A 27752-nucleotide genomic window follows, 5' to 3' on the forward strand; every position below is an offset into this window, starting at 1 on the left:
GGTTATAAGGTACACTGTCACTTGTTTTGTGATCGTTAGGTTTTTATCTGTTGTATATATAGTGTTGAAATTAATAAGTAGTGTAGAATTAAAATTAAATTTTTACCTGCTTAGGAAACTCAGCCTTTTTTCATTCTGTAAATCCTGGTTCCTTATATGCCTGTAACATAAACATTTTTCTTTCCATGGCATTTTCACATCTTTGAAGTGAAGTAAGTCTGTTAGAAACTGATCTTGGAAATGGAGTTTTCTTACTCAGAGTGGGAGCAGTGCAATGGCTGACGGACAGATCCTTCTTTCAGAAGCAGTTGGTTGGACGTGACCCAGAGCCTGAGGTGTTCTGTAGGGAGCACACTTACTCAGGCAGGCCGGGGGAGCACAGGTGACAGTGAAGGCCGGCCACAGTGGTGTCCGCAGTCCCCAGTGGTTTTCCGTTCCACTCGCCCCTCACAAGGGTGCACAGGTGTAGACCAGGGTTGGAGGCTCTTCCTTTGGGCATCTGTAGGGCAGGAGACTCAGTTCTGGAGACTTCTGCCAGTGCCAGCTCTTCCACATTCCTTTCCTTCTGTGCTGTGTCCCTGGACCTGGTGTGCTGGCCATTGTAGTGTGGACCTCGGTGGCACCTGCTAGGCGGATCACTGGGAATTTACATTCAGTAGACTAGTTTCTCTCCTCTAAGTGAAATGTTTTCTGTTTATTCAGCCATTTTGTAGAGTGTAGCCCAGAATAATTTATATTCCCTAACTAGGGAGTCTTGTTCAGCTTCCAGGTGTCTCTTCAGATGGGTGACGCTACCAGTGAGCAGGCACGGTCTCGCCTCCGCCAGGTTGTCTTCCCTGCACTCAGCCTGTGTGGGATGCGGGCAGAATGTTTGGCATTCCCTCAGGGACGTGCCCATGTGGGTGTTTAACAGATGTGGTCAGTGACATCCCTCATGCCAGACCTAGGCAGAGGAGTAGGGAGAAGAAGGAAGAAAGAGGAGGACTTACTTTGGTGGAGAGAACATCACAAGTGGAAGTTGGAGGAGGGAGGAGGAGGTGGGGGAGAAGGTGGGGGAGAAGAGGGTACATGATCAGGTGTCCTGATCTGTGACTTGGATGGCCTACCCATCTTTCTTGCACAGGGACAAAAAGGACAGCACTTAATGTGGTCTTCTACTTGTTGTCCTCTTGGCCCTAATCCAAAAGCAAGGCAGGCTGTTTGGAGCAGTGAGTGTGGTCAGTTTGTACCGATTTCCTGTCTGATGTGGGGCGTGAGTGTGATAATAACTCACATTCTCTGTACGCCTGTAACTAGAGCTGCTGTGCATGGAGCGGAACTGTGAGCCTCAAGTCCATGAAGCCTCTGGGGGAGCAGGAGTGAGGGTGCTGACAGGGACACTGAGAAAGGGCGACCACACTGCCAGGTGACAGCTCATCACCCCTCCTGAGCTCCTGAATCCTGAAAGGTTTCCTGTCTGTCGTTTGTGATCTCACATGCTAGAAACGCCCCTTTATGGACAAGAGCAGGTTTGAGGCAGCTCTTGTTTCAAGGTTGTGGTCTAGGGACAGCTTCTGGGTTTGCGTTTTTGTCTCAGATTTGGCGGAGACCGAGGACTCACTCCATAACCACTGTGACTTCTTAGTTTTCGGTAGGGTTTGGAATGTTCCACTTTTTTGGTATGGATTCCTACAGCTTTCTGCTTGCTTTCGTGGCAGTTTAGAATGTTGAAGCACGGCTACTTCATTTCTTCTAAAATTATAGTCCAGGGAAATTACTTGTTTTTTTCTCTTGGTTATTTCATTTTATCTTAAAGATATCTGGTTTTCTTTAGATGTAGAATTCAGATTGTTTACAGGGTTTGTTCACATGGCGTTACATCTCAGTACACGCCTCTGCTCCGTTCTGTCTATGGACTGAAGTGGACTGACTCGGGCAGCTTTTTAACAGGCAGCGTTCTCTTCCTCAGAAGAGTGTGATGAAGACCACGTGGGGTGTGCTGGACCCTCCCGTCGGCAACACCCGGCTGAATGTGATTCGGTTGATATCCAGCCTGCTTCAGACAAACACCAGCAGTATCAATGGGGACCTTATGGAGCTGAACAGCATTGGAGTCATATTGGTAAGGCCTCCCTGGAAAGACACTTTCATTTGACTCTTGGTATTTTATGGCTATATAACTCAAGATACAAACATACAAATTTACAGTTGGGGACTTTTCTTGGTTTGAGTGTAAATGGTCATTTTTATAGTTTTTGTCTTGCGTTAATCAGTTTTGAATGCTTTTATTATCTTTTTTGCACTTTTAAAAATAAAATTGTATTTAATCAGTAAATAGGTACGTCTGTTTCCTAAGAGAGGCAGTTACAAAGGACAGTGGCAGGTGCAAGTTTGCTGATGGCTCTGAGCCTCATGGTGGTTGGGGAAGTACCAGGAAACCGTTAGTTTTCTCTCCATGACCGTTGTTCGTTGCTGCAGCTTCGGTTATGAACGACGCCTGATTGCTGGCGCGTTGGAGTCCCAGACCCGTCAGAGGAGACCAGCTGGCCTGCGTTGTGCGGGAGCTATGGCAGAGCTGGCCCACCTCTGTCTGCAGGCAGTTTCTTCGATTTCTGGTTTTCCTTTAAGAAATTCTTCATAGCAGGGTCCTATGTGTTGGTTCCCAGAGCTGGATTCCCTATCTTGGACCATCAGGGCAGTGTGACATCTGGTGGCCAGTGAATGTCAGAGGTTGTCCTGTCTCCATCCTGTCAAGCTCTGGGAGTGGAGCTACTCGGCTCTTTGTCCCCTTTCAGCTTCTAGGTGCCTAAGAACCCTCTTTTGGGTCTGCCTCTGCCTCTGCCTCTGCCTGAGGTGCTCTGGCTTCTCTGAGGGAAGCTGACCTCTCAGGTGTACTGAGCCGCCATCTCTGATTACCTCATTCTCATTTTCCTCATAGGAATCCAGACCTTTCACCATGGATTTCTTGAATTGTGCATAATCTGAGGGGAGATGAGAAACTTCTCTTCTTTCTTTTAGGTGAGAGGAGGGGAGATACATAGTAAGGCAGACTCCCGTGTGACCCCCCAACCAGGATCCACCTGGCAACCCCATCTAGGGCCAGTGCTCAAGTACCACGCAGTTTTTGGTGGCTGAAGCTGATACACTCGGACAAACTGAGCCATCCTCAGTACCTGAGGCCATGCTCGAACCAATTGAGCCACTGGCTGTGAGGGGGGAAGAGGAAAAGAAGGGGGAGAGGGAGGGAGAGAAGCAGATGGTCACTTCCGTGTATGCCCTGACTGAGGGTTGAACCCAGGACATCTATACACCAGGCCAGCGCTCCATCCACTGAGCCACTGGCCAGGGCTGAGAAATTCCTTTCACCTGAACCTCAGCCTTATTCTCCCACCAGAATCAGTCAGGCACGGAGCACTCCACTGGCGCTCTGCCAGTGGCCTTACAGGCGCCTTCACCTGGAGCAGGAGCTGATCTAAAGCCACCTTCAGCTGCCCTGCCGCTTGAGACTGTAGACATGTCTGTGACCACAGGAGAAGTCGAAGGCTTCTCGTTTCTCAGTGGTTACTGAGCATTGCTGTGCGGGAAGAGCACTGTGCTGGAGACATGCAGAGAGGGTTGAGACCCTTGTCCCTGCACAGATGCTAGTGTGATGTATTCGCCCTCCTCAGGGACTGTCGGCCTGCACGGCTGCTGGAGATGGCACTGCGTTCTGTTCACGGTTAGCAAACGGACACACGTTTATCTTCTTTCCACTGAGCAATAGCTGTATAATGTGTCTAAGATGCTTTGTGTTCTTTGAGTTAAGTCTAAACTCTTCCTTGCAACAGCAGTTAGTCTGCTTGTCACTGGAAGGAAAGAAAGCCCAGGAACGGTCTGGACTTCCTGGCTTGACACCTCCGCAGTGTCACAGTCGGGCTCAGACTCTGTAGGCCCAGCTCCATGCGCGTATGTCGTGTCTGTCCTGCCCCATGGCCCAGCGGGCACGTGGTTAACACTGGCAGATTCCGTAAGATGCCAGCCACACCGTCCCTCTGGGGGTCTTTCACAGGAGGGTCCAGTGGTGTTCACTACATGGAAGGCGCTGGAATATGCACTTTTCATACACTTCTCATGTGAGTGTCAAACCCTGTGATAGAGAATCCGTTTTTCAGATCATCCTGCTTTTCGGCCATACCGTTGTGCTTCCTAGCGTCCCTGGATGCTTTGTGGCTTCCACTTTGGGTTACTTGACATGTCAGTGTGGGGCATAGAGAGCAGGGACGTTGCAGAGGAAGATGAACCATGAAAGGATTACACTTTCTTTGGCAGCTGTAATTGTTGCTTTCTGGGGGACATAGTTTTTGCCCTACCCTCTGACTGATACATGAACACAGGAATATACCTTTCTACTCCTGTCTGTGAGATTCTCCCCAAAATCAATTACTAGCCTTTAATCTTACTAATAAGTAAATAACTATTGTTAATCTTTAGAACTACTTTTTAGTGCTTACAAATTTGATAAAACTCTTAAATGGATCATTAGTCTTGACTTTTTCATTTGAGATCACGAAATAGACTCAACAGTATCCTAAATACATACTTTAACTATGTGTTTTGTGCTTTAGGGCTTGTCCTTCCTTTTAGTGGTTTGTTATTTTGGGGGGGAGTCTGGAGAACCCTTGTCCTGTTCCCTTTACTGACAGCTGTATGAGTTCCCAGAGTCCAGTGGTTATTCTCAGTTGCGTGTGAGCACCTCAAGATTGGGGCCCGTGTGTCTCTCTGGCCCCGCCATCTTGCGCCTGGCTGCACCTGGCACCATGCTCTATGCAAAAAGCCTTTGGTAAATATTTGCTGAATCAAAATGAAATTCTCATAAATTTCTTTGAAAACTATTTACTGAAACTGAATATCAGTACTAATTGTTTTGAAAACATAAAGGATACTCCCTTTCTCTTTGAGGCACTTACTACCTTTCCATCTGTTTATTGTTGGTGCCTACTCAATTTTATGAGAACTCTGGCATATCGAATGAGCAAGTATCCTGTTACTGATTCTGAAGTGGCATTTCAGGCCCCTTTATAATGAACTTGGGTTCCTTTTAATTAGTCCTGTTGAACTAAAGACATTACTTTTGCTTTATTAAATCACTGTTAGGGAAATGTTTTCAAGTAGTGGCTTAATCATTGAGGTAACTGAATAAGAGAAATCATTGTTTTCCTTTTTTGTAGGACATGTTCTTCAAATATACATGGAATAACTTTCTACATACACAAGTGGAAATTTGCATTGCACTGATTCTTGCAAGTCCGTTTGAGAACACGGAAAATAGCACGATTACTGAACAAGACTCCACTGGGGATAATTTGTTATTGAAACACGTAAGCTTACTTATGTCTTTTTCCTGTCACTCTTGGTTAAAGCATTTTTTCCACTGACATGTGAAGTGACTTGAAATTGCTCACATTTAAAAAGTACAAGTATCGCTATAAACTCTGAGTTAAGTTTTTGCCAGGCACAGTTTTCTTTATCCTCTTTTAATTTTGGTCAGACGTATTTCTGGGCCCACTTTCATAGCTAAGGAAACCTGGCTTTGCTTCAGGTCAACAGCTGATTGATAGCAGTACTCGGGATACTGTTGATCCCGGGAGATGAGTGGCTGATGCGCGGTCCTGTCCCAGCCCGCAGGGTTCTGAGAACCCCGGGCGAATGTATTACTGCATTTGAGTCAGTCAGGCATTCACAGCTGTGTCTGCCTTGCTGTTCTGTGTAATTAGAGTTCTGTCTCACTTTAAGATGTTGACACTTTGACATTTATATAAATGTTAACTAGAATATTCCTTTTTATTCAGCTTTTTCAAAAATGTCAGTTAATAGAACGAATACTTGATGCCTGGGAAATGAACGAGAAGAAACAGTAAGTAAATTGTTTTCTAATAGGAATTCAGTTTGATTTTCTGTTTGAAGAAGGCGTCTTCCCTTGCCCTGGACAGGGAGCAGTGGAAGTAATTATTATACATGGCGTATGCCACTTTATAAATGCTTCTCTCAGAATGTCTAGCTTATGTCATTGTCACAGGTATTTTTCTAACAATTTTTTTTCTCTTTTTCTTTTTCTTTTTTTAGTGAGAGATAGGAAGGGAGAGATGTGAGAAGCATCAACTCATAGTTGTGTCACTTGAGTTCATAGATTGCTTCTCATACATGACTTGACCAGAGGGCTTCAGCAAAGCCAGTGACCTTGGGCTTCAAGCCAAATGAGCTTTGGGCTCAAGCCAGCGAGTCTGCACTTAAGCCAGTGACCTCGGTGTTTTGAACCTGGGACCTCAGCGTCCCAGGTCGACTCTATCCACTGCACCACCACCAGTCAGGCAGTTTATTTTGTGGTCCCTCTGTCTTTCTACCTCTTTAGGGGAAACCAGGGTTGGGAGTATTCCCCACCTCTGTGCTGCCTTTGAAACTCCTTGGTCCTTTTCCAATGGCCAAATGATGTGGAGTCGAAGGAAGAGTTATAGAGTCCAGTCCTCTGTGGCAGTTAAACCTAGCACGCTTGTCCTGCTTGTTCTGTGTTCTCATTGTACAGAAGAGTCCCTTCATGAACTAAAGGGTGGGAATTGCCTACTTGTAAGAAAATTTCTATTAGCTGAATGGCAAGATTACTTGAAGTTTTAGTTGATATCTGTAAGTAGCTTATAACACAGACCTAGCTTTTCCTAGTTTTGTCTGTAACGGGTGTTTGCTAAATGGAAAGATAAATACAGTTGGGGAAATTAGACCCTAAAGGGGGAAAGGGATAATTTGCCTATGTTCCAAGTGGTATATGGCCAGACACTATTTGACTACCTCTTTTGGCCATGTCCTCAAATCAGCCAGTATTTTAACTTGAGAAATTCTATTGGTAGATGATTATCTCTGTTAATTGGTTGGTATGATTAAAATCTGATCTCCTTTAACAAAATGAACCAGCAGAATTCTTACCTCAGTTCCCTGCAATCTACTTAAAGTCTGACAGATAGTTTCATAAAAAGATAAAAAGGAAAGTCACAGAAACAGTAGGCATCAGTGAATGTTTGGGTTTTGTTGTTTGTTTATTTAGAGAGCAAGAGACAGACAGGCAGGACAGGAGAGATGAGAAGCATCAATTCTTCTTTGTGGCACCTTAGTTGTTCATTGATTGCTTTTTTATATGTGCCTTGATCAGGGTGTTGCAGCCAATCCAGTGACTTTGGGCTTCAAGCCAGGACCTCTGGGCTCAAGCCAGTGACCTTTGGGCTCAAGCCAGTGACCTTGGGCTTCAAGCCAGGGACCTCTGGGCTCAAGCCAATGACCGTGGGATCATGTCTGTGATCTCATTCACACTCAAGCTGGTGACATCAGGGTTTTGAATCTGGGTTCTTTGTGTCCCAGGTCTACGCTCTGTTTACTGCACTACCGCCTGGTCAGGCGGGCTTTGTTGTTTTTTAAAGATAATAGGTTATTGAGGATTCATGGTTGGTTGGTTGGTATATTTGAATAAACCTTGTCTCATTGAATGAAGCTGTCGTATACACGTCGAGTAGACTGTTCCTGCCACACAGACACGCCCCCTCAAGCTTGGTAACATCTGAGACCTGCTTTTCTGCCCATTCTCATCTTCAGTGCCTCGGGATTTAGACTACATGCTTCCGTCCACTGTATTAATAAGCTGGCCGTCACTGTGTCCTCTCAGGAATGTGAACATCTTTGCTTTCTCCGTCAGGGCCGAGGGAGGAAGACGGCACGGCTACATGGGGCACTTGACGCGGATAGCTAACTGCATTGTGCACAGCACTGACAAGGGCCCCAACGGCGCGCTGGTGCAGCAGCTCGTCAACGGTCAGTGGGTTCTGGAATCGTCATTACGTTTTTGAAGGGTCAGAGAAAGGGTTTAAGAATAAAGTAGAAATGTTCATGTCATTTGTAATAACTCGATGGAGTTTCTTCAGTAATTACCTGGATGTTTAAATGAGATTCTTGAGCATGTTTTGCACAATGCACTCGTTTGCCGTGCTTGCTCCTGCAGTCCTCTCGGTAAGCGCTGGCCGAGCGCAGTCGGCTGGGGTCGCCCTCTGCGTGCTTGGAGGGCGCTGCCCGGTGCCCGTGCCTGCAGCTCCCAGCCCTCGTAGGCTGCCAGTTGAGCCGCTTCAGCTGCAGTTACTTTTTATTTTCTTCTGAAGACCCCTGTGTCGCCTGCGTATTGCTTTCCTATAACTGGGACATCAGAGCATTTCTCAGCGTTTTCCCGTTTCTCCACTGCTAGGACAGAGGAGACAGGCCTCTAAAGAACGCTTTCTGGACTGGCGTGGAAGTTAGCCAGCCCAGGTGGTGCGGAAGGAAGTGCACGGGTGCCCGTTTCCCCGGCAGCCTGGCCATGGTCTGCCAGCTCCCGGACAAGAGAGCTCGGGGCGCCTGCAGGCTCGCTCGCCCAGGGCTGGCTGGCAGCCACATCCGTCTGCACTGTGCCTTTGCAGTGCAGGCTTCGTTCACGGTTCACCTGATGAAAGTCACTTTCCAGTCTGTTCTTTTTATCTTTTAAGAAGGTTTACGTGTCCAAGGGGTTATCTGTCAAATGTACATTCAAAGCATAGTTGTTGCCCAGTGATGGTAAATTGAGGTTTGCGCCCCTGTAATTTTGCTTCTCGAGAAGGGTACGGGCCAGACTATCCCAGTTTACCTTCTGTGTTCTGGCTGAAAAGCAATGGCCGCGTGTGCTTGTTTTCAGACCAGTCTTCTGTGTATGGTGTGTGCTTAAATCAGGATGGTCCTTAGTCTAGTAAGGCCTCCAAGATTGTCCCTGTGGTTTCCTCTCTCGGGGACATGTTTGTGCATCCTTTTCTTTATACGTTCTCTAGAACAAGATTTCACTGTTGCATGTGTTGGCCTATGACACAGACATTTAGGAAACATTGTGTTGGGCAGATTTGGAAAGCCAAACTGGGTTCCATGGAACATTCTTTGGCCAGGTGTCAATCAGACTATTTCAAGAAAGTGTGTGGGAACTGACGTTCACGGCATTTCCCACACTGTGCAACAGTGGGGAAAGATGGCATTTCCCTCCAGTTCAGAGACCCCGTTGCCTTTCACAGAAGAGTTTTTTGGAAACACATTTTGCAGTTTAAGTTTTTAACCAAAACATTTTTTTTTTCATTTTTCTGAAGCTGGAAACAGGGAGAGACAGTCAGATAGACTCCCGCATGCGCCCGACCGGGATCCACCCAGCACGCCCACCAGGGGCGACGCTCTGCCCACCATGGGGTGATGCTCTGCCCATCCTGGCGTCGCCATGTTGCGACCAGAGCCACTCTAGCGCCTGAAGCAGAGGCCAAGGAGCCATCCCCAGCGCCCGGGCCATCTTTTCTCCAATGGAGCCTTGGCTGCGGGAGGGGAAGAGAGAGACAGAGAGGAAAGCGCGGCGGAGGGGTGGAGAAGCAACTGGGCGTTTCTCCTGTGTGCCCTGGCCAGGAATCGAACCCGGGTCCTCCGCACGCTAGGCCGACGCTCTACCACTGAGCCAACCGGCCAGGGCTAACCAAAACATTTTTAAAAACTTGTTACATTCATAGCTACTAAGGGCTCTTGACACCAAGCGTAGACTTTTGGGAGAGGGAGGGCTCGGTTGCTGAAAGCCCTCGGTTCCTCTGAGTTCCCGTTGTGAACTGCGTGGGCGGGCCCTCCTGTGTTACTTGCAGTCTTACTTGTCTGCGTGGTCGCCATGGTGATGCTGCTATTCTCCTCTTTCCCCTCCCAGATCTTCCAGATGACATCAGGGAGCGATGGGAGACCTTCTGCACAAGTTCCCTAGGAGAAACCAACAAGAGGAACACGGTAGATCTAGTAGGTTTTACCAGGTTACATTTCTGTGGTTGCAGGGCGGACGCTCAGCCTTAGCTCATTTATTCAGTATCTCTCTCAGCAATAGTGAGTCAAGGAGAAGTTTGTTTCTTTACCGAGAAGACAGGTCAGCGTTCACAGTATTTTTGCTAATTTGCCTAGTTAGCTCCTAAGTCCTGCCTGGTATGACACAGGGTACAAAGAAGCCGCTGATCTCTCTCCTCCCACCATGTTTGGTTTCATCTGCTTAGCGCTCTGCTCCCTGAGGGCCTCACCAGACACCCTCTGTGTAGTGTCGTCCCCCGTCCCCCCCGTTGGTCTGGTGCCTTCAGCCTCAGGTTGCCCTGGGCGGGGAGGAAGCCTCTTCATTAGGACATTAGCTAATGCTACTGAGTTGGGTTGACTCTTGTTTCACACCATCTCAGTGGTGGGAATGTGGTAGGTGCCTTTGAAACCCCAGCTCTAAAGCCTTAACAGAGGGTCGTTTCAGCCAGGGAATAATGGCATTGATAATGTTTTCTAAATTATATTGGACTTTGGAATGCATTCTTTTTTTTTTTTTTTTTTAAATAACATTAAGTTTTAAGGTGAGTATCGCCTTTGCTTGTAAAGATGTGGAAAAGCATTCCCTTCCATAAGCACATGGCAGCCAGGGGTCGGGTCAGGGTGGTGCCTCACACCATGTGGCAGTGGCTGTGTCGGGCGCTGAGTTCTGCATTTGAAGTCCAGCAGCCAGAGTGCTGGCTCCCGAGAAACAGCAGCACCTCGACTGTGAGGCACTTGAGGGTCTGGCAGACGTACTTGTTCACAAAGAATTTAGAAACGGGAGGGAGACAGAGGACTGAGGCAGCTACAGAGCGGCCCCAGGTCCTCCTGAGTCACAGCCTTCCTTGTAGACTGTGTGACAATTGGCGACCTCTCCCCAGACTCCTGACAGATTCGTGGGGTCCTTCTTGTTGAGGTGGACACGATAGGATGAGTAGGTGTTACGGACTGGAGGAGTTAGGGGCCTGAGAGAGGACTAGAGAAAGGGGCCGTGTGAGGCAGTTGTTCCAGTCAGCCTGATGGCCCTTAGTGTCAGCATGTGTCACAGTGTAATAGAAATGCACTCATTTTGACAGCCCTGAATCATTAGGGAAGGGTTAAGTCATTTTTCTTTTTCTTTTTTTTTTTTTTGGTAATTAAAGAAATTTTTTTTTCATTGATTTGAAAGATTGAGTATGGTGGGTGGAGAGAGAGAGAGAGAAAGCATCAACTCATTGTTCCACTTAGTTGTGTACTCATTGGTTGCTTCTTGTATGTGCCCTGACTAAGGATTGAACCTGCTACCTCGGCACGGCTAGTGCCAATTTTTAATTTTTAATAGGTGTAGTACCCACTATGGATTGCACCCCCCAATCAAATTGGTTAAAATTCTGGATAATTGGGGTTTTAGTGTAGGGTGAAATTGTTCTCACACCGTTAAATGGAACCATTCTATTTTAGAAGCCCCATATTGATTCCTTGCAGGCAAGGTGATCTCCTTTAAGGGGATTATTTTGGTGTTATTTCTATTTATAAAGGAATATTTAGAAATACTAATTTTCATTTTGTTTGGGAAACCTATTTTAAAATGTTCCTTTGATTGGCTTCACAGATGGAAGTAAAAAATGTCTAGTTAAACTTGTTACAAGGAATTTTTGAAACTTCATCTTTGGTAATTCAAACTGATTTATCCTGTGAGCAGTTCTGTGTATAAAGAACTGCATTGCAGTTCAGATAACCCTCCACTACTTTTCATGGAGCCGTCAGTAAGGTGGTGTGTGGCTGTGTTATGTATTCCCACATGCGTGTGTGCAAACTTGTGCAGCCTGTGGGCTCAGATACATCTAGCCATGACGTGTGTTAAGGAAAAATTCCCATGAGCCCCACCTGCTGCTTTGATTGTACCTCAGTTGTCCTTTGCATGGTGCACCTTTTTTCTTTTTTAAGAAAATTACATTTAATGGGGTGACATCAATCAATAAGAGTACATAGGTTTCAGGTGAACATCTTATAGCATCTGAACTGTTGACTGTGTGTGCCCGCCTGGTGCACTTTGTGCACCACACTTGGACTACACCATCTACCGTGAGACGGAGTAAGGAGCATGGCTTGTCCCGCGGAAGTGCCAGGCTTGGAGCCTGCTTACAGCACTCGTGTCCCAGGTGGAGTTACCCCATCCTTTCTTTGTTTTCTTTTGAGACGATCAAGTGGCTCTCTCAGGACCTTTTCAGTTCCCTGGCCCCAAATACAAAATACCACCTCCATTTAGTTTTAAGTCCTTCCAATGGGATTTTTAGAGATACAGATGTTGCAGGTTTTAAAAGGTGCTTATTTGCATACTCATCCTAGGCCACCAAGGAGACTTCAGCTGCAGCCTCCAAGCTCTTCATTTTTTTGCCCAAATGTCTCTGGCTATATTCCAGTGCGTTTGGGTACCATGTTCCAGGAGGATGTGCTGTGTGAATATTATTATAAACACGAGTTGGTAAGGCAGTAGGTCTTGCCCTTGTAAAAGCATCGCACAGAAAGTGCGCTCCTGGGGGATGCAGTGTCAGGTCCAGGTGAAAGCATCTCCCTTCCATTGTCTTGGGCACATCTGCACTGCACTCGGCAGTCCAGTAACAGATAACTCACTCCCCGGTCCCTCCCCAAAGAGGTAGATTAGCTGGGACACGCTGCCTTGATATAGCTGGTTTTAGGACGGCTCGGGTACCTACTTCTCTGGGAATCATTTCATGTATATTCATAGGATTTGAGTCAGCCTGTGCTTCAAGCACCAAATGCTACAGTTAGTACTTGCTGTGCTGTCCCGACCTGTTCTTATTTTTCTAGGTACAGCAAGGATTTGTTCCTTACACGCTGCTTACCTGTCTGTCCTGCTGTGGGCGTGAGGGCTTGCGGGGTTATGTGGGACAGGCTGTGCCATCGCCGGGCCTCTGTCGCTTCTAGGGCAGCACTTCCAGTATCCACCTTTTGCCTTTTGACCCCATCTTGCAGAACTACACGCACAGCAGGCTCAAATTGCTTGTGCTTTTGTTTTGGGAGTTCGTGAGGAATGAGATTTTGTGTTAATTACATCTAGAGACTGCTCTCTTTCAACTACGGCCGCACTGGAGACAGTGGTGAGGATTTGCCAGAGTGAGTTTAGATAACACAGGCGGTGTTTTCGTGCTGATGGGGAGTCTCACTCTGTGCCTGCCTTTCCCAGGGGTAGGAAGAGTCCTGACGCTTCTCCCCAGCACTGCTGAGCCAGTTCCTGGGGGTTGTTCGTGCACAGTGACAGTGACAGAAACGGGCACGGCGACTCACCTGGGGACCCAGTAGGTTCTCATCAGAGCTGGTGTTTCTGTCTGGCCCCAGGTCAGACATGAGCAGTTACATTATACTGTGACTTTCCTGAGCAATCTAATCAGCAACTGAAGGAAACACTTTTCTTCCCCCTGTAACAGCAGTAAATGAAAGTTAATTTTTTTAATGGAAATGTCAACATCTCGGAAACTCTTTCACCACAGCCTGACAAGGTGCTTCTATGTATTTGTTGCTTTTTTGTAAAAGTTACGATTCTGTGCTCTCATTTAGTGATTTATTAGTTTTCATTAATTCAGTAAAGACTTGACTGGCAGCCATATGCCAGACACCACAGAAGTTGTGCTGGACAAGATTGGCCAGAATTCCTGTCTCCGTGCTGGCGGAGAAGCAAGTGGCTATGTGACTCTCGGGGACGGAGTTGGGGGTGCTGGGGGCCGGTGGTCAGTTTAAACAGGCCACTCTAGGAAACCCTGAGCAGGTGGTGTTTGTACAGAGACTAGAAGTGATGCGGGAGGGAAGGTGAGTGCAGGGGCCTGAGGCTGGGGCGTCCGCATGGGGCAGAGGCCACCACGTGGTCCCCAAGCAAGTGACGGAGGGAGTGACATGAGGTCTGAGGCTCTGCAGGCTGGGGCTCGCACAGCTTTCATCCCCAGCAGGCATCATGGGTCTTGGTGTGATGAGAGGCATTAGGTTTGGAACTAGAAAGTGCTGTGCATTTTGAAAGATTATTACAGCTGCTGGATTGAGAAAAGCCTATAGTGGGCAGGCAGGGAGACTGGTTGGCTGCCTGGTGCAGCTTTAGTCCAAACGAGGGGTAGTGGGGACCCGCACTGGGAAGGTTATAGGATTTTGATGATTGACTCAGGGTGGTGGGCACACAATGCATGGTACAGACCATGCATCATCGATATCTACACTTAAAACCTATATGATCTTATTAATCAATGTCACCCCAATACATTTAATAAAAAGATATAATAAATAGGACTCTAGATTATATTTTGATAGCAGAATGGATAGATGTGCATGGGACAGAAAAAACAAGATGACTGAGATTGTAGCTGAGGGAGGAGAAGAATGAAGATGGCATTTGCTGAGATGCAGATGCCGCAGAAGGGTATATTTGAAAGTTTAGATCAGAGACTCGGGGGTGGATACATCTGTATGATTAACTGGTGGGGTTCCCATTAGCAAGTTCCCCCAATGGATAAATTGTCTTTTCATCTAATAGTATTAAACCAGAATCCCCCCACCTCTTTCAATAACAGTTACAAATGTATGCATGAATATTTTATTTTTTTGCAAGAGAGATAGAGACAGAAAGAGAGATGAGGAGCATCAACTCATAGTTATAGCACTAGTTCATTGATTGCTTCTCATACGTTCCTTGAACGGGGAGGGGGTGCTGCAGCCAAGCTAGTGCCCACTTGCTCAAGCCAGCGACCTTTGGGCCAAAGCCGGCGACCCCACACTCAAGCTGGTGAGTCTGCACTCAAGCCGGTGACCTTGGGTTTTTGAACCTGGGACTTCGGCATCCCAGGTCAATGCTCTATCCACTGTACCACCATTGGTCAGGCCATTTTGTTATTATTAATAATAACTTTCTAAAACAGTTTCTTTTTGGAGAAAAAAAATCATTTTAAATCTCTTCCAGAATTGCTCTGAGGCTACAAGTGAAGGAGAAAATGTAAAGGGATCACAGTATCTAGCACTTAGTAGTTGTTCAACAAAAGCTAGTTTCTTTCTTGTGCTTAATTAATGAGCTAAAAGTTTTCTGTAACAAAAAGTATAAGTATGAATGAGGATACATGGTATCTTACTTAAATTTAGACAGCATGACATGCCAGGAGTAGACAACTCTTTTGTTGTTGTTGTTCTGTCTGGTGAGTTCACCTAGCTTGCTCATTGGATTGTTTTTAATTCTCCGCTCCACTGTGGAGTTGCACCCCTAAAACACACTGGCTTAATAGGACTTTGAACTGAGCCTGCCAGCCCAAGTAACCCAGAGCTCCTTAAATCCGCTGCAGTGGAACCACTTGACCTACTCTTAAGAGCAGTGGTCCTGTGAGCTGACAGCTGCCATGACCCCAGTCTTCTGCTGCCTCCCTTTGGTGTGCTGGCTGGATGTCCCTGGTAGGCACATCCCACATCCCGCCCTCCCCACGTCCTCCCCTGCTAACTCGCACAGCCACGACTGACAGCAGCAAGTTCCCTCATTGGTCACGGATTCTGCCTCTGGTTTTATCAGACCAGATGCAAAATTAGAGAGTGAGCACATCCTCTAGACTGGGGAGAGTGCAGAGGGAATGAACTCGAAACGCTGGGTTTGGTGTCTTTACCAGAGTTGGTCAGACATAGAAAAAGGTTCATTCTATTCAGGCTGTGACTTCCTCGGAGTTTCATAAGCCGTACCACATATAGAGATCTATTTAGATTCTGCTTTGGGCTCACACCAGTGTTGGAGCCTCACTAAGCAGATTGGCTAGTTTCTGCAACTCCACGCTGTTTAGCACAGCTTCAAGGGTTGGCAAGTAATAGCCACTTGTGTCCTCCCCTGATGACAGTGGTTTCTGCTCAGAGCATTTGTACAGGAGGTACAGGACGAGTAACTCCGAAGGCACTGTGCAGTGAGCCCCAGGAGTTCCATGCTGCTTTCCAGACTGTGCAGTCTCTTCATAGTTGTTCCTCTTGTGTAGCAGTTACTGCTGTTAGTGCTGTGGTCAGTCCTTTACCTTTACTTATCTTCACTTCTAATTGTTCATCCATTTCCCCTGATACTATGAAACATTTGTGAATTATAAAACTCACTGTGAGTTGGTGTTTGCGTTTTTACTAAATTAACAAGTTGGTTGGTTGTAAGTTCTAAGGGTAGGGGCGTCTAAGGGGCAGAAGATCTTGGGTCTTTTTATGAGCAGGGGACTATTGACTCAAGTTCTATTTAGTGCTTGTGGACATTGCTTTTCTTAGAGTGGGCAGGAAATGCAGGAATTTAAGTGAAATGGTTATGTTTAAACCTGAACTCCCAGTGGCTCATCAGTAATCCCTAGTGATTGCAGTTTTAGCTCTCAGTCTTGGCATATGTAAATTATTTTTATATTTCATTTGAGCCATTTCTTCTGCTTTCCCTTTATAAAAATTTTATTGAAGATGATCAAAATCACTTGAAGGGAATAATTCATCACATGTGGTTTTCTGGTGATGCTAGTAGCAATGAGAAATCACCACAAGTGGGCGACAGAGGGCAGGACTCCAAACCATCTGATTGAGTGAAGTGCACCCTTGTGTATTGGGCGGGTTTTACAACTTAACTGTTGCTTGATTTTGTTCTTGCTGTTGTGATTTGTCCATAAAAATGATGATGATGCAAATGTCCAAAATTTTTCTCTGTTAAATAGTCTTTTACATTTTTATGCATATAGGTTACAACCTGCCATATTCATTCATCCAGTGATGATGAAATTGACTTTAAAGAAACGGGTTTCTCACAGGATTCTTCTTTGCAGCAAGTGAGTTATGCCTAAAGCTTTTTGTTTTTATTTCAAATGCTTAGTCCAGTTGCCATTTATGAATCCGTTTCAGAGACAGTGTGTGTCAGGATGTGATGTGGGGTTACTTATCAGTTAGCAGAAGCATTTACATAGGAAGTGTTGGGACCGTGAGGGGAAGGTTTGTATTGACTGTATTTCCAGAACTGTTTCGTGCCTGATAGTGCCAAGTGGGTAAGTTTTCAGAATATTTGAGTGAACCGAATAACTTAGTAAGCATCTTAAGACACGTTCGTTAGGCAGACCTTTACAGTAGCTGAGTTGTTGCTTAAAGATTCTTGTAGTCGAGAACTAAGGTAAAAATATCAGGAACAGAACCTTTTTTGTCAGTAAGAGTAACTTTCATAGATACCCCTGAACCAAATGGCTTACATGTTTCTAATATCTTTAATGTCTATTATAGTGACCTTTAAATTAATTTCTAGTTGAAGCAATTCATTGCCACCCTGCCCCTCTGCCTCCAAACTTATCTGTTTATCAGCTGCTTGTAATCTTTGTAGAGGAGAAAACAGGATATAAAATTACTGATTTCCTGTCCATTGGTGGTCCTTGGAAAGGTGACAAGAAATCTCACTATTTCAACTGGGTATCAAGTTTGGGATCTAAAAATAGAAGCCCTTGTGACAGTTATCAGCTCTTCATATGGAGCAGTTGTCCTTGGGGCCAGGTCTTCATATGTCGGTCCCTTTGGTGTGACAACAGGATTAATGTCGTCACCTTTGTTCCAGGCACTGAATGTGGCTTGGCATCTCTTTTTCTCAACCTTGAAGCCGCATTTTTTTTTACCAGGACTGAGATGAAGTGAGGGTTCTCCCAGCTGGCTTCTGGCATCCAGTAGGCTGTTACACTCCAGTGGAGGTTGAGCTAGGTCGGAAGTAGCATTTCCACAAATAGCTGCTCCTCGTTTTGTCCTTGACACTGCTGCCCTTGAATTGGACGCCAGCCTCCTGGGGTTAGGGGCAGGGAGCAGCCATCCCATGGGGGTGCTGTGGAACAGCAGCCCAGCCCTCACTGCCACCCTCATGCCTGCAAGCAGTCCTTTCTTTTTTTTTTATATATATATATTTTTCTGAAGTTGGAAACGGGGAGGCAGTCAGACTCCTGCATGCGCCCGACCGGGATTCACCCGGCATGTCTACCAGGGGGCGATGCTCTGCCCATTTGGGGCGTCGCTCTGCCGCAATCAGAGCCATTCTAGTGCCTGAGGCAGAGGCCACAGAGCCATCCTCAGCGCCCAGGCCAACTTTGCTCCAGTAGAGCCTCTGCTGCAGGAGGGGAAGAGAGAGACAGAGAGGAAGGAGAGGGGGAGGGGTGGAGAAGCAGATGGGCGCTTCTCCTGTGTGCCCTGGCCGGGAATCGAACCCGGGACTCCTGCACGCCAGGCCGACGCTCTACCACTGAGCCAACCAGCCAGGGCCAAGTAGTCCTTTCTTGACCCAAGTTCTCTGGAGCTGCCCCAGGAGGCTCTGCCAGCGGCCATCCCTCCGCAGGAGCACCCGTAGAGCACTGGAAGTCCCCACTCGCCCTGTGACTCCCTGTGCCGCGTGTGCTGCACCCCCACAGTGACATGCGGCAGTGGGGAGTAGAAACTGTCGAGGGGATTTTGTACCTGTTGAAATAATTTTGAGACAAAGAGTGCCCTAAATATCTATTTGTAAATAAGCCAATAAACTTTGAGCTTTGGGCTACTGATTTAATCAAGGGGTGGTTTGGTCAGATGTCTGGAAATGGAGCCCTTTCTTCTCAGGAGTCTGGTTCCAGGACCATAACTGTCCCTGGAGGGTTTTCTGTGTTTTCTCTGGGTTGACTGGCTGCTGATGGGACACAAAGCAAGCCCCGTCACAGGCCCGCTGCGGTGGCCTGGTGGCCCGCTCTCCTGGCTCACTGTGGGCGTCACCCGCTCCATGGAGCCCTCTCAGTGCAGGGAACAGAACATTTCTTTCCCGACTCACGAGCTTTCAGTGTACCTTTTTTACAGATTTAAAACCAGTCATGGATCACTTAGAAAATAAGAAATACAGTATGCTCCAAACCATTTCTTTTTCATTTGAGAATACAAATCTAAGTTACTTTAGTCCAGCGCTCTTTTTATGTGAACAGGAACTTTAAGTTCTTACTGACTTTTCAAGTTAGGTCTCATATTGGTCAAGTCCCGCGTATAGAGAGCTGAGGGCAGGTCCTGAAACCAGGTTTCCTGAGCAAGTCCCCCTTGGTGCCATAGTTGGCTTAGGGAGTGTCCCTGTCATTTGTTTTACTCCTGCCCGTCTGGTTTCCTCAGCCCTGGTGTTTCACTCTTTCTCCTCGTATTTCTGCCTGACAGATGTGGAGGGCAAGGGGGTCCTCCTGGCCTCCATGCCCCTCGTTCCAGACGGGCTTGTCCATCAGACGAGGTGGCCCAGGGTGTCTGTTGCCAGGTGGCACCACCAGAGAGAGTTGCTTAATGAGGCAGTGGGCTTGCTTCTCAGTGACTGGAACAGTCCTTGGCTGTGGCCTGGGTGACAGTTCTAGGAAATGTGGTTGCTTTTTTATTTTTAATGAAGATGTTAATAGCTACACAGCCATGGGTGCGTTCCAGGCTTGGATTTCTCAAAGTCCAAAGCACTTTTAATGGAGCTTTAAATAGAATACAGTAGCAGTCTTCACGGATGTTGGTTCAGTACACTTTGATAGCTTTGTCAGAAATAATCAGGTTTGAAACCTGAAGTTCTTTTGCTAGTTTGTATTTCCTTAGAAGCTACTATAGACTCAGCATTAATGAGGATTGGGATTGTTCTGTGTTTTCCTCTGTGTTGTCACAGAGGTTAACTGAGTCTGTCATTTGCTGTAAATCAAGTAGATAGGTAGGTAGATAGACAGAACAATACAGCCTAACACCATGTATTTATATAGCACTTAGATGTATTAGGCATTCCAAGTCACCTAGAGGTGACTTGAGGTGCACAGGAGGGTGCCCACTTATGCAGATGTGCTGCACAGTTATAGAAGGGATTGAGCATCCTTGGATTTCAGTATCTGAGGGCGTCCTGGGACCAATCTGTGGATACCTGGGGTCGACTGTGTCGATATATATGTAAGTGTTCACATATACACGTCTAATCCATTTAGTATTTGCATCCTGTTTATGAAGCAGTTAAATTATCACGAATTATTTTAAAGAACATTTTTGGTAACATTTCTTCCCTTTTCACCCAAAAGACTTACAGTACTGTCTGTAGAAGTACAAAATTAAAGGAAAAGAAATCAAACAAAATAGTTGAGAGGGATCTTTTCCCTGTGCGACCAGGTTTCCGAGCCTGGCCCGTGCTGCTTGCTAGCTCGGCAGGATAGCTCACCGTGCTTCCCCGTCTCTGAGGGCGCCTGGCCTTTGTTTTACCTTAACACAGCTGTTTTCTTTCTGACTTAACAAATATGACTGCTCCATATCGTATTTTCCAGTGATGTGTCCACAGCTCAGTCCAGCTCCCCAGAACTTGTGCCTCCCCTTCTGTTTTTAGCCAAACTCCCACCACTCAGCCTTTGTGTGCCCTCATCCCAGCACGCCTGCGAGGCTGGCCCCTGCTGTGTGCTCCCAGTCTCAGCTCTGGGCAAGAGAGGGATCAGCCCGGAAGGCGGAGTGAGCTGAGGCGCTAATGGGCATCTTGAGTTAGAGGAAGGTGGGGTTTAGGTTCTCCGAGAACTAGGGAAAGCTTTTTTCATACCTGAGAAAAGATGCCTTCCAAAGCCAAATATAAGTTTTATTTTTTAATTCTCCCCAGCTTGGATGATTCATGCCATAATTCCCTGCCACCCGACGAGTGCTCAGGAGGCAGGACAGAGGCCTGTGTGCCGGGTGGGCCCGGGCTCTGCTCAGTGAGAACAGGGGTGAGGGCGCTAACTCAGGCCACAGCTCCCCTCCCGACAGGGGCCCTGCGCGAGTCTCTTCTGTCCGCGGGGCACACATTGTCATTTGTCTTTGTATTCCTTGTTTGGGTGGGTTGAGGAGTGGCTTGCTCCATACGCTCTTGACTCCCAGTTAACAGCATAGAACACACGCCCTGCTCTCTCTTGTTCTTTTACATCAGAGCCTCAGCGTTTCTGTAGAGTCATTTAACACCCCCCGTTTCTCACCTAAGAAAAGCCAAGTGAGCCGGTGCTCTCTAGAAACGGCGTAGGAAACAGGGTTGTAGACCTCTCAGTGGTTTCGGATTAGGACCCAGACTTTCTGTCCTCCCTGAGTAGGTAGACTGGAACGGTGGTTTTCAACCACTGCTGGGCCAGAAATTCCGTGCTGGTTTGCAAAGGAGTCAGCCGCCCTGGTGATCTGATAGGCTGGCACCGGTCCACGGACCGGCAGCTGAAAAAGCACTGGGCTAGAAGTACTTTTATACTCTTCTCAGCCTCTAAGGCTTCATTTCTCCTTTGTAAGGAAGTGTCCCTGAGCATGTGTTGGTAGGGCTGCGATTGTGATTGTTAGCTATGCTTCTCCAGTGCTGTGTTGCTGTTGTGGATCGGGGTGGGGGGCGCAGAGAGGGAGGGTGGGCGGCCACCACTTGTTGGAGCTTAATGAGAAGGTTGGTTGTGTCCAGAGGTGACCAATACACCTTATAATTTCAGACTGCCCCATATTACTTAATCACCTCTTTGAACTAGACAGCCTAGTCCTCTAAAGATAATTTGCAGTAGAGGACAGAGTGGCCACTTAACATTTATTACAATGACATACATTAGAATGACTTATGGACTGAATTCCAAATAGTTCTTCATTTGAGTAAATTATGTCTGAAATTATTTGATTTTTTTTCTTAGAAAACACACCAACTTTTAAAGCCCCATGGCTAGTAAATAAGGTGGTTTCTGGAACACAGATGGGCAAATAGTGTGTAGAATGCCATTAGAATCATTATATCACTGTCACTGGTCCTGGGGTTGCCAGGCCTTTTCTGATTATCAGATGCAACAAATGACGTCCAATTTTATTGACCAGTTTGGCTTCAACGATGAGAAGTTTGCAGACCAAGATGACATTGGCAAGTGAGTATGTTTTCCTGATTCCGAAATTGTCTCGTGTGCTCCTGCTTTTTGTGAGGCACTTTGTGATGCGGGGGTTCTTAGCAGTCACACGCTTCAGGGGGAACCTGGCCTCCCAGCTGTTCCTTTAGGTCCAGCCATCTGGCCCCGAGGCGCCCAAAGCACAGGGAGGAGAGAGTTTCCCACCAAGAGGGAGGGATTCCCTTTGGGCTGGGCCTCTTTCACAGAGGGTTATTCTTACAAAACTTGGAAACTCAAGTCATCCTTCTACTCTTTGAGTTGTTAGTGTTGGGTAGCATCAGCTAAAGCAGGAATCTCCTGTATGTCACGGCACCCAGGGAGGGGCACTGGCAGGAGCAGCCCCCACGTCCTCTCGGGGGGACTCACCACAAGGCAGAGTTGGGTTTTTTGCGAGAGCCACAGGCAGAGCATCTGGCAGTCAGAGCGAGAGGAGCAGAGAGGGAACCCCTGGTGCTGTGGGGAAGAGTGAGATGTGTGGGTGAGCCTCGGGAGGAGGCAGCTGCCCGGCACCTGCCCGGGAGGTAGGCTCGTGGAGATGGAGTTCTAGATGTGGAATGGCTGCTCACGCTGGAGACTTCTGACGGTGCTCGTCAGCACCAGGACCTGCTTGGTCCCCTTCTGTAGTTTGCTGAACTTCAGCCAGTGGAGGCTGTTGTCTGTCACAGGCCAGTTCAGGCACGGGAGAACCTCACAGACTGTCCGGCCCACTAACTGCCATAGGCTAGGCCACGTTAGCATGCTGTCCTGCAGGCTCCCACGTGGTGTCTCCTCCGCACTCGCGATAAATGCTCCTAGTTAGTGTACCTCAATCTCTATCAAGTTTGTATCCGGTACTCAGAATAATGATTGAGGAGAACAGAGCTTTTAAGAATAAGATAGCCCCACCTACTCAAAAATTATGTTAATAAGCTTTGAATTTTTTCACTTGTTACCTTCCTCCCGATGATGCCCTGGTAGAGCCTAAGATTTCAGGGGTATGGGTGAATCAGTGTATGAATTTGGCTCTGCCTGGAGACAGCTCAGTGTCTAACAGCTTCTGTTATGCTGTTCCTGTTTTGACTTGTTTCTTCTTTGCAAGTAACCTTCTTTCTGGTTGTGGAGTCATGGTTGTTTCCATGGGTGTTAAAAGGGAACAGCTAAAAAGGGACAGATGTTAAAAGGGACAGTTTTGAGGGTATGTCTATTGAAACGCTTCCATTTCGGCCTTTCCACTTTATATCAGTTCCTTAATACCAAGGAGAAGGTATCATTTAATGCAAACAGGAGTTTGGGGTTTTTTGTTTTTTTTAACTTACAGAGATTTTAATGATAGTGTTAATATTTTAAACTTGGAAAATTTCATGAATACTGTTTCTGTGAGTCTAGATGATTAACTATTCCTACACTCTGTTCACAGTGTTTCTTTTGATCGGGTGTCAGACATCAACTTCACTCTCAATACAAACGAAAGTGTAAGTGTTGACGCTTCCTGCCGGGAGCAGCCGGGGCAGTCAGGGACGGGTCTGCGGGCTGTGTGTGGGTGCCGTGTGCACCGTCCTCGATGGCCGCTTCCACATCCACTCACACGGCCTGCCCGCCCCCACGGTTTACGACGCCAGAGGGCTGGTAAACCAGGGTCACCTGTGATTGCAGCGTGGACATTTAGCCTCAGAGAGTGCGGACTGAGGCTAGCCTGCTGCCTCACAGCCGTCGTGTGCCCACACGATCGCAGCTTGAGCTCAGCCCCTGGCCAGCCTCTTACCCAGGCAGTTCTGAGACGCGGGGGAGCCACCCCAGCAGCTGCTTGTTGGGTTAGTGTCGCTTGAACGGGCACAGTCTTGGTTTCTGTGTGGATCTCATGAGAGACCACTGGTTTGTTGGCCAATGTGATAAGGTGGGAAATGCCGACTCACGGCTGGTGCTTCACGCTGCTTAGCTGTACTGGGGACGCAGTACGTGCAGATCCGAGGCTGCGTCCCAGGTGGGTGGGACACTATCGCCCACTGACGTGCGCCCGCGAGGACCATCTCAGCTTCCCTGTGCTGGTTTCGAACCCCGTCTTAGTGGAGGGACTTTTCCTTGCACAGCAGCTGACATTAAGTGCTTACATTTCATTTTGGTATGTGATTAGTACTTTTTTTTGGGGGGGTGTTATTTTTAAGGAAATAGAAGACTACAATTTACATTGTTAAGTTTTGGAGAAAACTTGAGCTTTAAATTTTCGTTCTTCTGTCATTTTTATGTAGGGAAACATTGCCTTGTTTGAAGCCTGCTGTAAGGAAAGAATCCAGCAGTTTGACGATGGTGGCTCTGACGAGGAAGACATCTGGGAGGAGAAGCACATCACATTCACGCCGGAATCCCAAAGACGGTCCAGGTAGAGGCTGACCTGTCCCTGTAGCTGTGTGTCCCGCACATGCGGCACAGATTGTCAAGAGAGTCATTGATCGTAGTCCCTCCCGACATGTGTAGCTGATGAAGAGACCTGAGCTTCAGGCGTGGCCATGAGTACCTCGGTTAACTGAGTGTGACAGACGGGCCGGTCAGGGTGATCCCCCTATAAGTCCTGGGAGTGTCTGTGTGTAGTTCCTGACATGGCCTGGAATGTGGTTGTGGGGCCTTGAACACCTCCCCCAGCAGCAGCTGAGTCGTGTGTTGTTTCTTACACGAGACTGTAAACTGCCCCAAGTAGGTAATGTTGGTTCTAACAGTTAATCAAACTTGGGGAGACAGACTCATGTCAGTAGATACCCATCATAATCAGTTGAGTCTTTTTCTAATTTTTTTAAATCACTGTATCAGAAGAACCTAAATAGATTGTTTCTGTACACAGAGTGTTCTTATTATCTGAGTATTCATCAGGGTTTTTATGGTTAAGAGAATAGCTAAATAGCTAAATGTCTACATATCTACTAGTAGCTTTATAATACATGGGGAAGAACGATCGAACTGCAAGGGAAGGTAGACAAATCCACAATTATAATCAGTTATCTCCTCTCTCAGTGATTGATAAAACAATAGGCACAAATGAGAAAAGATAGCAAACATTTAAACTACTACCAACCAACTTGACCTCCTGGACATTTATGAAGCATTCCCACCAACAACAGCAGAATACATATTCTTTTCAAGTACACATGAAATATTTACTTAGACTATATTTGAACTGTAAAACAAGACAAAATTCTAAGGTCTCAAGTCATACAAAGTATGTTTTCTGACACCAATGAAATTAAATTAGAAGTAAATGACAGAAAGATCTCTAGAACATCTCCCTAATATGTGGAGACTAAATAACACGTGAGTTAAAGAAGAAGTTACACAGTACTTTGAATTGAAGGAAAATAAAACACAGCATTTTCAGATCTGGAGGCTGCAGCTAAACAGTGCTTTATAGGATTGTTAGCCCTTATTTTTAAAAATAAGCATCTCAAATTAATGACCTCATCTTTCATCTTGAGAAACTAGAATGCAGAACAGAAAAGCAATAGAGAAAATCATTGTAAGCAACAGTTCTTTGAGAAGATTAATTTTAAAATATTTTTTATTGATTGATTTTTAGAGAGAGAAAGAGAAACATCAATTTGTTGTTCCACTCGTTTATGCATTCATTAGTTGGTTGTATGTGCCCTGACTGAGGATCAAACCCACAACCTTAGCGTATCAGGACATTTTAACCTACTGAGCTACTTGGCCAAAGCAAGAAGATTAATGAAATTAATATGCTTCTAGACAGAATGATCAAAAAAGGGGGAGAAGATAACAAATTACTAATATCAGGAATGAGAGAGGTAATATCACTACAGAGTTTAACTAAAAGGATGATAAGGGAATATTATGAACAGGTCTATGCCAGTAACTCAAACGACTAAGCTAATTTTTGAAAGATACAAATTAGTGAAGCTCAAGCAAAAAAGATAACCTGCAAAGTCCTGTATCTATTAAAGACTTTTCAGGTGAATTGTACCAGACATTCCAGGAAGAAATTATACCAGTTCTATACAAAAAGCTTCTAGAACATTGCTCCTTGGCTGGGACTCGAACTGGTGACCTCGGGATTGAGCTGGTGACCTCTGTGTGCTAGGAAGACTGTCCACTGAACCACCAGCCAGGGCTTGACAAATAATTCTTAAATTCCTGTGAAAATGCAAAGGCCCTGGAACAGCCACACAGCGCTTACACACAACAGACTGGGAGGGCCAGCACGGCCTGACTTCAGGTAGTGAGGACAGTGTGGTGATCTAGACAGGGCCTAGATTGGGGGATAGTAGAGCCTGCAAACACGCATGTAGACAGCTGCTGCTTGGTGTGAGCGCTGTGGCAGTTCCGTGGAGAAAGGACAGGCTTTGGAACAGCTGGGCATTCCTGTGTGACCATCCACACCTCTTACCACATATACACATGAACTCCTGGGTCATAGACCCAAGTGCAAAACTATAAAACTTACACTAGAAATCCTTTGTGAACTTGGGTTAGGCAAAGTTTTCTAAGATACAACAGCAGAAACACTACATGGAAAAAATTTTAGTGAGTTTAAGTTTATCAAAATTAAACACTTTCACTCTTCAAAGGACTGAAAGGACGAAGTGCCCACGAGGAGAAAACATTTACAAATCACCTGCCTGATTCAGAGCATGGGAGAGGCTGTCAGAGCCCTCAGGACTGTCAGGAGAAGGAGGACAGGAGCCCCGTCGGCGCGCCTGGCTGGGCTCAGCGCCCTCGGTCGCCAGGGGAGTGCCGGTCACCAGGAGAGTGCTGGCCAGTGCCACCCCGGTGCCTGTGCCCTGCTGGGAGGAGGCTCAGCCATGCCCACCTCCTAGGCAGACACAGGCAGCACAGGTCTCAGTGCCACGACAGACGGGTGTGACTTTGGGGGGGGGGTCTGTGGACCGGTCTGGGCTCGGCGGGGGGCCGAGACATGCACTGACCATGTCAGCCCCTCTTTTCCCAGCTCAGGGAGCACGGACAGCGAGGAGAGCACAGACTCGGAAGAGGAGGACGGTGCAAAACCAGACCTGTTTGGCTCCAGCAGCGCCAGCACGGAGGACAAGATGGAGGTGGACCTCAGTGAGCGTGAGTTGCCTTCTCCCGTGTCCACCGCGCCTAGGTGGAAATGGGTGTTTGGACCAGAGGCAGACTGGTCTGCAGTGTCTGAGGTGGTGCTGAGGGATAGTTAGTTGAAACACGTGGTTGTCTGACCAGGCCTGAGGGAAGGAACAAGCAGCGGCTGAGGGTGGCACCTCTTCTTGGTGTGGGCACCTGTGTGAGTCTAGCTAGAGGGCGTGGCACACGCATCCTCCGGCTGCCGTGCAGGAGGGGGACCCAGGTCTCAGAAAGGCAAGAAAGTTCTGTGATCTGTGCAGCAACCCGTGCGCTAAGGTGAAGGACACACTTAGAGCTTGAACACTTTTAAACGGCTTTGTTCTAGTTTACTTGTGAACCTGAAACCCTGCAGCCTGTCTCGCCCAACACTTGCTCACGTGCTGCCCTTTGCTCGGAGGACCTGCTGCCCGCAGACAGCGGGGTTAGCTTCTGAGAGCTGTGGGGCGGCGCTCCGCATTCAGGTGTCGTCCCTCTGGGGTCAGGAAGCCAGCCCACGCCCACACATGGAAAGGTGGGGGCCGTGGACGGACCCTGTGGCGTGCAGGCCGCCTCAGTCCTCAGAACAGATGAGAAAGCCAGGCTTGGGGAAGATGAATAACTTGCCCAAAGCCACAGTAAAGGCTTTCTTTAAAACTGGAACGTTGCTGTTGTATCCCGGCACTTCTCAAGTCTTTGGTTTTGAGGGTAACTCCCAAATATCTGGCAGGTTCTGTAGCCTAGCATTCCTATCCTGGAGCCCGGAGTCCCCAATGCGATAGCGGGTACTCTGATAGAGCACAGCGCTTTCCACAGCCAGCTTGTCACAGCGAGCAGCGAGGAGGAGGGATTCAGCTTGAGCGCTCAGAGCACAAAGCACAGGTTTGATACCATTAAAAGGAACACAGCTCTGAGGAGGTGACATTTAAACGGGCCTGCAGGTCAGAACCAGACTTGGTGGGCAGGCAGCATGGTGCGAGGTGC

General features: G+C 47.2%; 1 protein-coding gene across 6 annotated transcripts in view; it reads left to right on the forward strand.

The window, feature by feature from the left end:
* The window catches only part of PPP6R3 (protein phosphatase 6 regulatory subunit 3), a 138923-nt gene that overhangs the window by 96809 nt on the left and 14362 nt on the right, over positions 1-27752 (forward strand). Inside the window, exons 10-19 of one of the 6 annotated variants that reach the window (XM_066252256.1) lie at positions 1949-2101; positions 5187-5336; positions 5808-5872; positions 7694-7809; positions 9722-9807; positions 16557-16643; positions 21595-21692; positions 23107-23161; positions 23936-24066; positions 26641-26762. In XM_066252256.1, coding sequence (XP_066108353.1) covers positions 1949-2101; positions 5187-5336; positions 5808-5872; positions 7694-7809; positions 9722-9807; positions 16557-16643; positions 21595-21692; positions 23107-23161; positions 23936-24066; positions 26641-26762 — 1063 coding nt within the window. The remainder of the gene's footprint in view (positions 1-1948; positions 2102-5186; positions 5337-5807; positions 5873-7693; positions 7810-9721; positions 9808-16556; positions 16644-21594; positions 21693-23106; positions 23162-23935; positions 24067-26640; positions 26763-27752) is intronic. The other 5 variants (XM_066252257.1, XM_066252258.1, XM_066252259.1 and 2 more) reach the window with 5 other exon arrangements.

Source organism: Saccopteryx bilineata, chromosome 1, assembly GCF_036850765.1.
Source record: "Saccopteryx bilineata isolate mSacBil1 chromosome 1, mSacBil1_pri_phased_curated, whole genome shotgun sequence".
NCBI classification, from domain to species: domain Eukaryota; kingdom Metazoa; phylum Chordata; class Mammalia; order Chiroptera; family Emballonuridae; genus Saccopteryx; species Saccopteryx bilineata.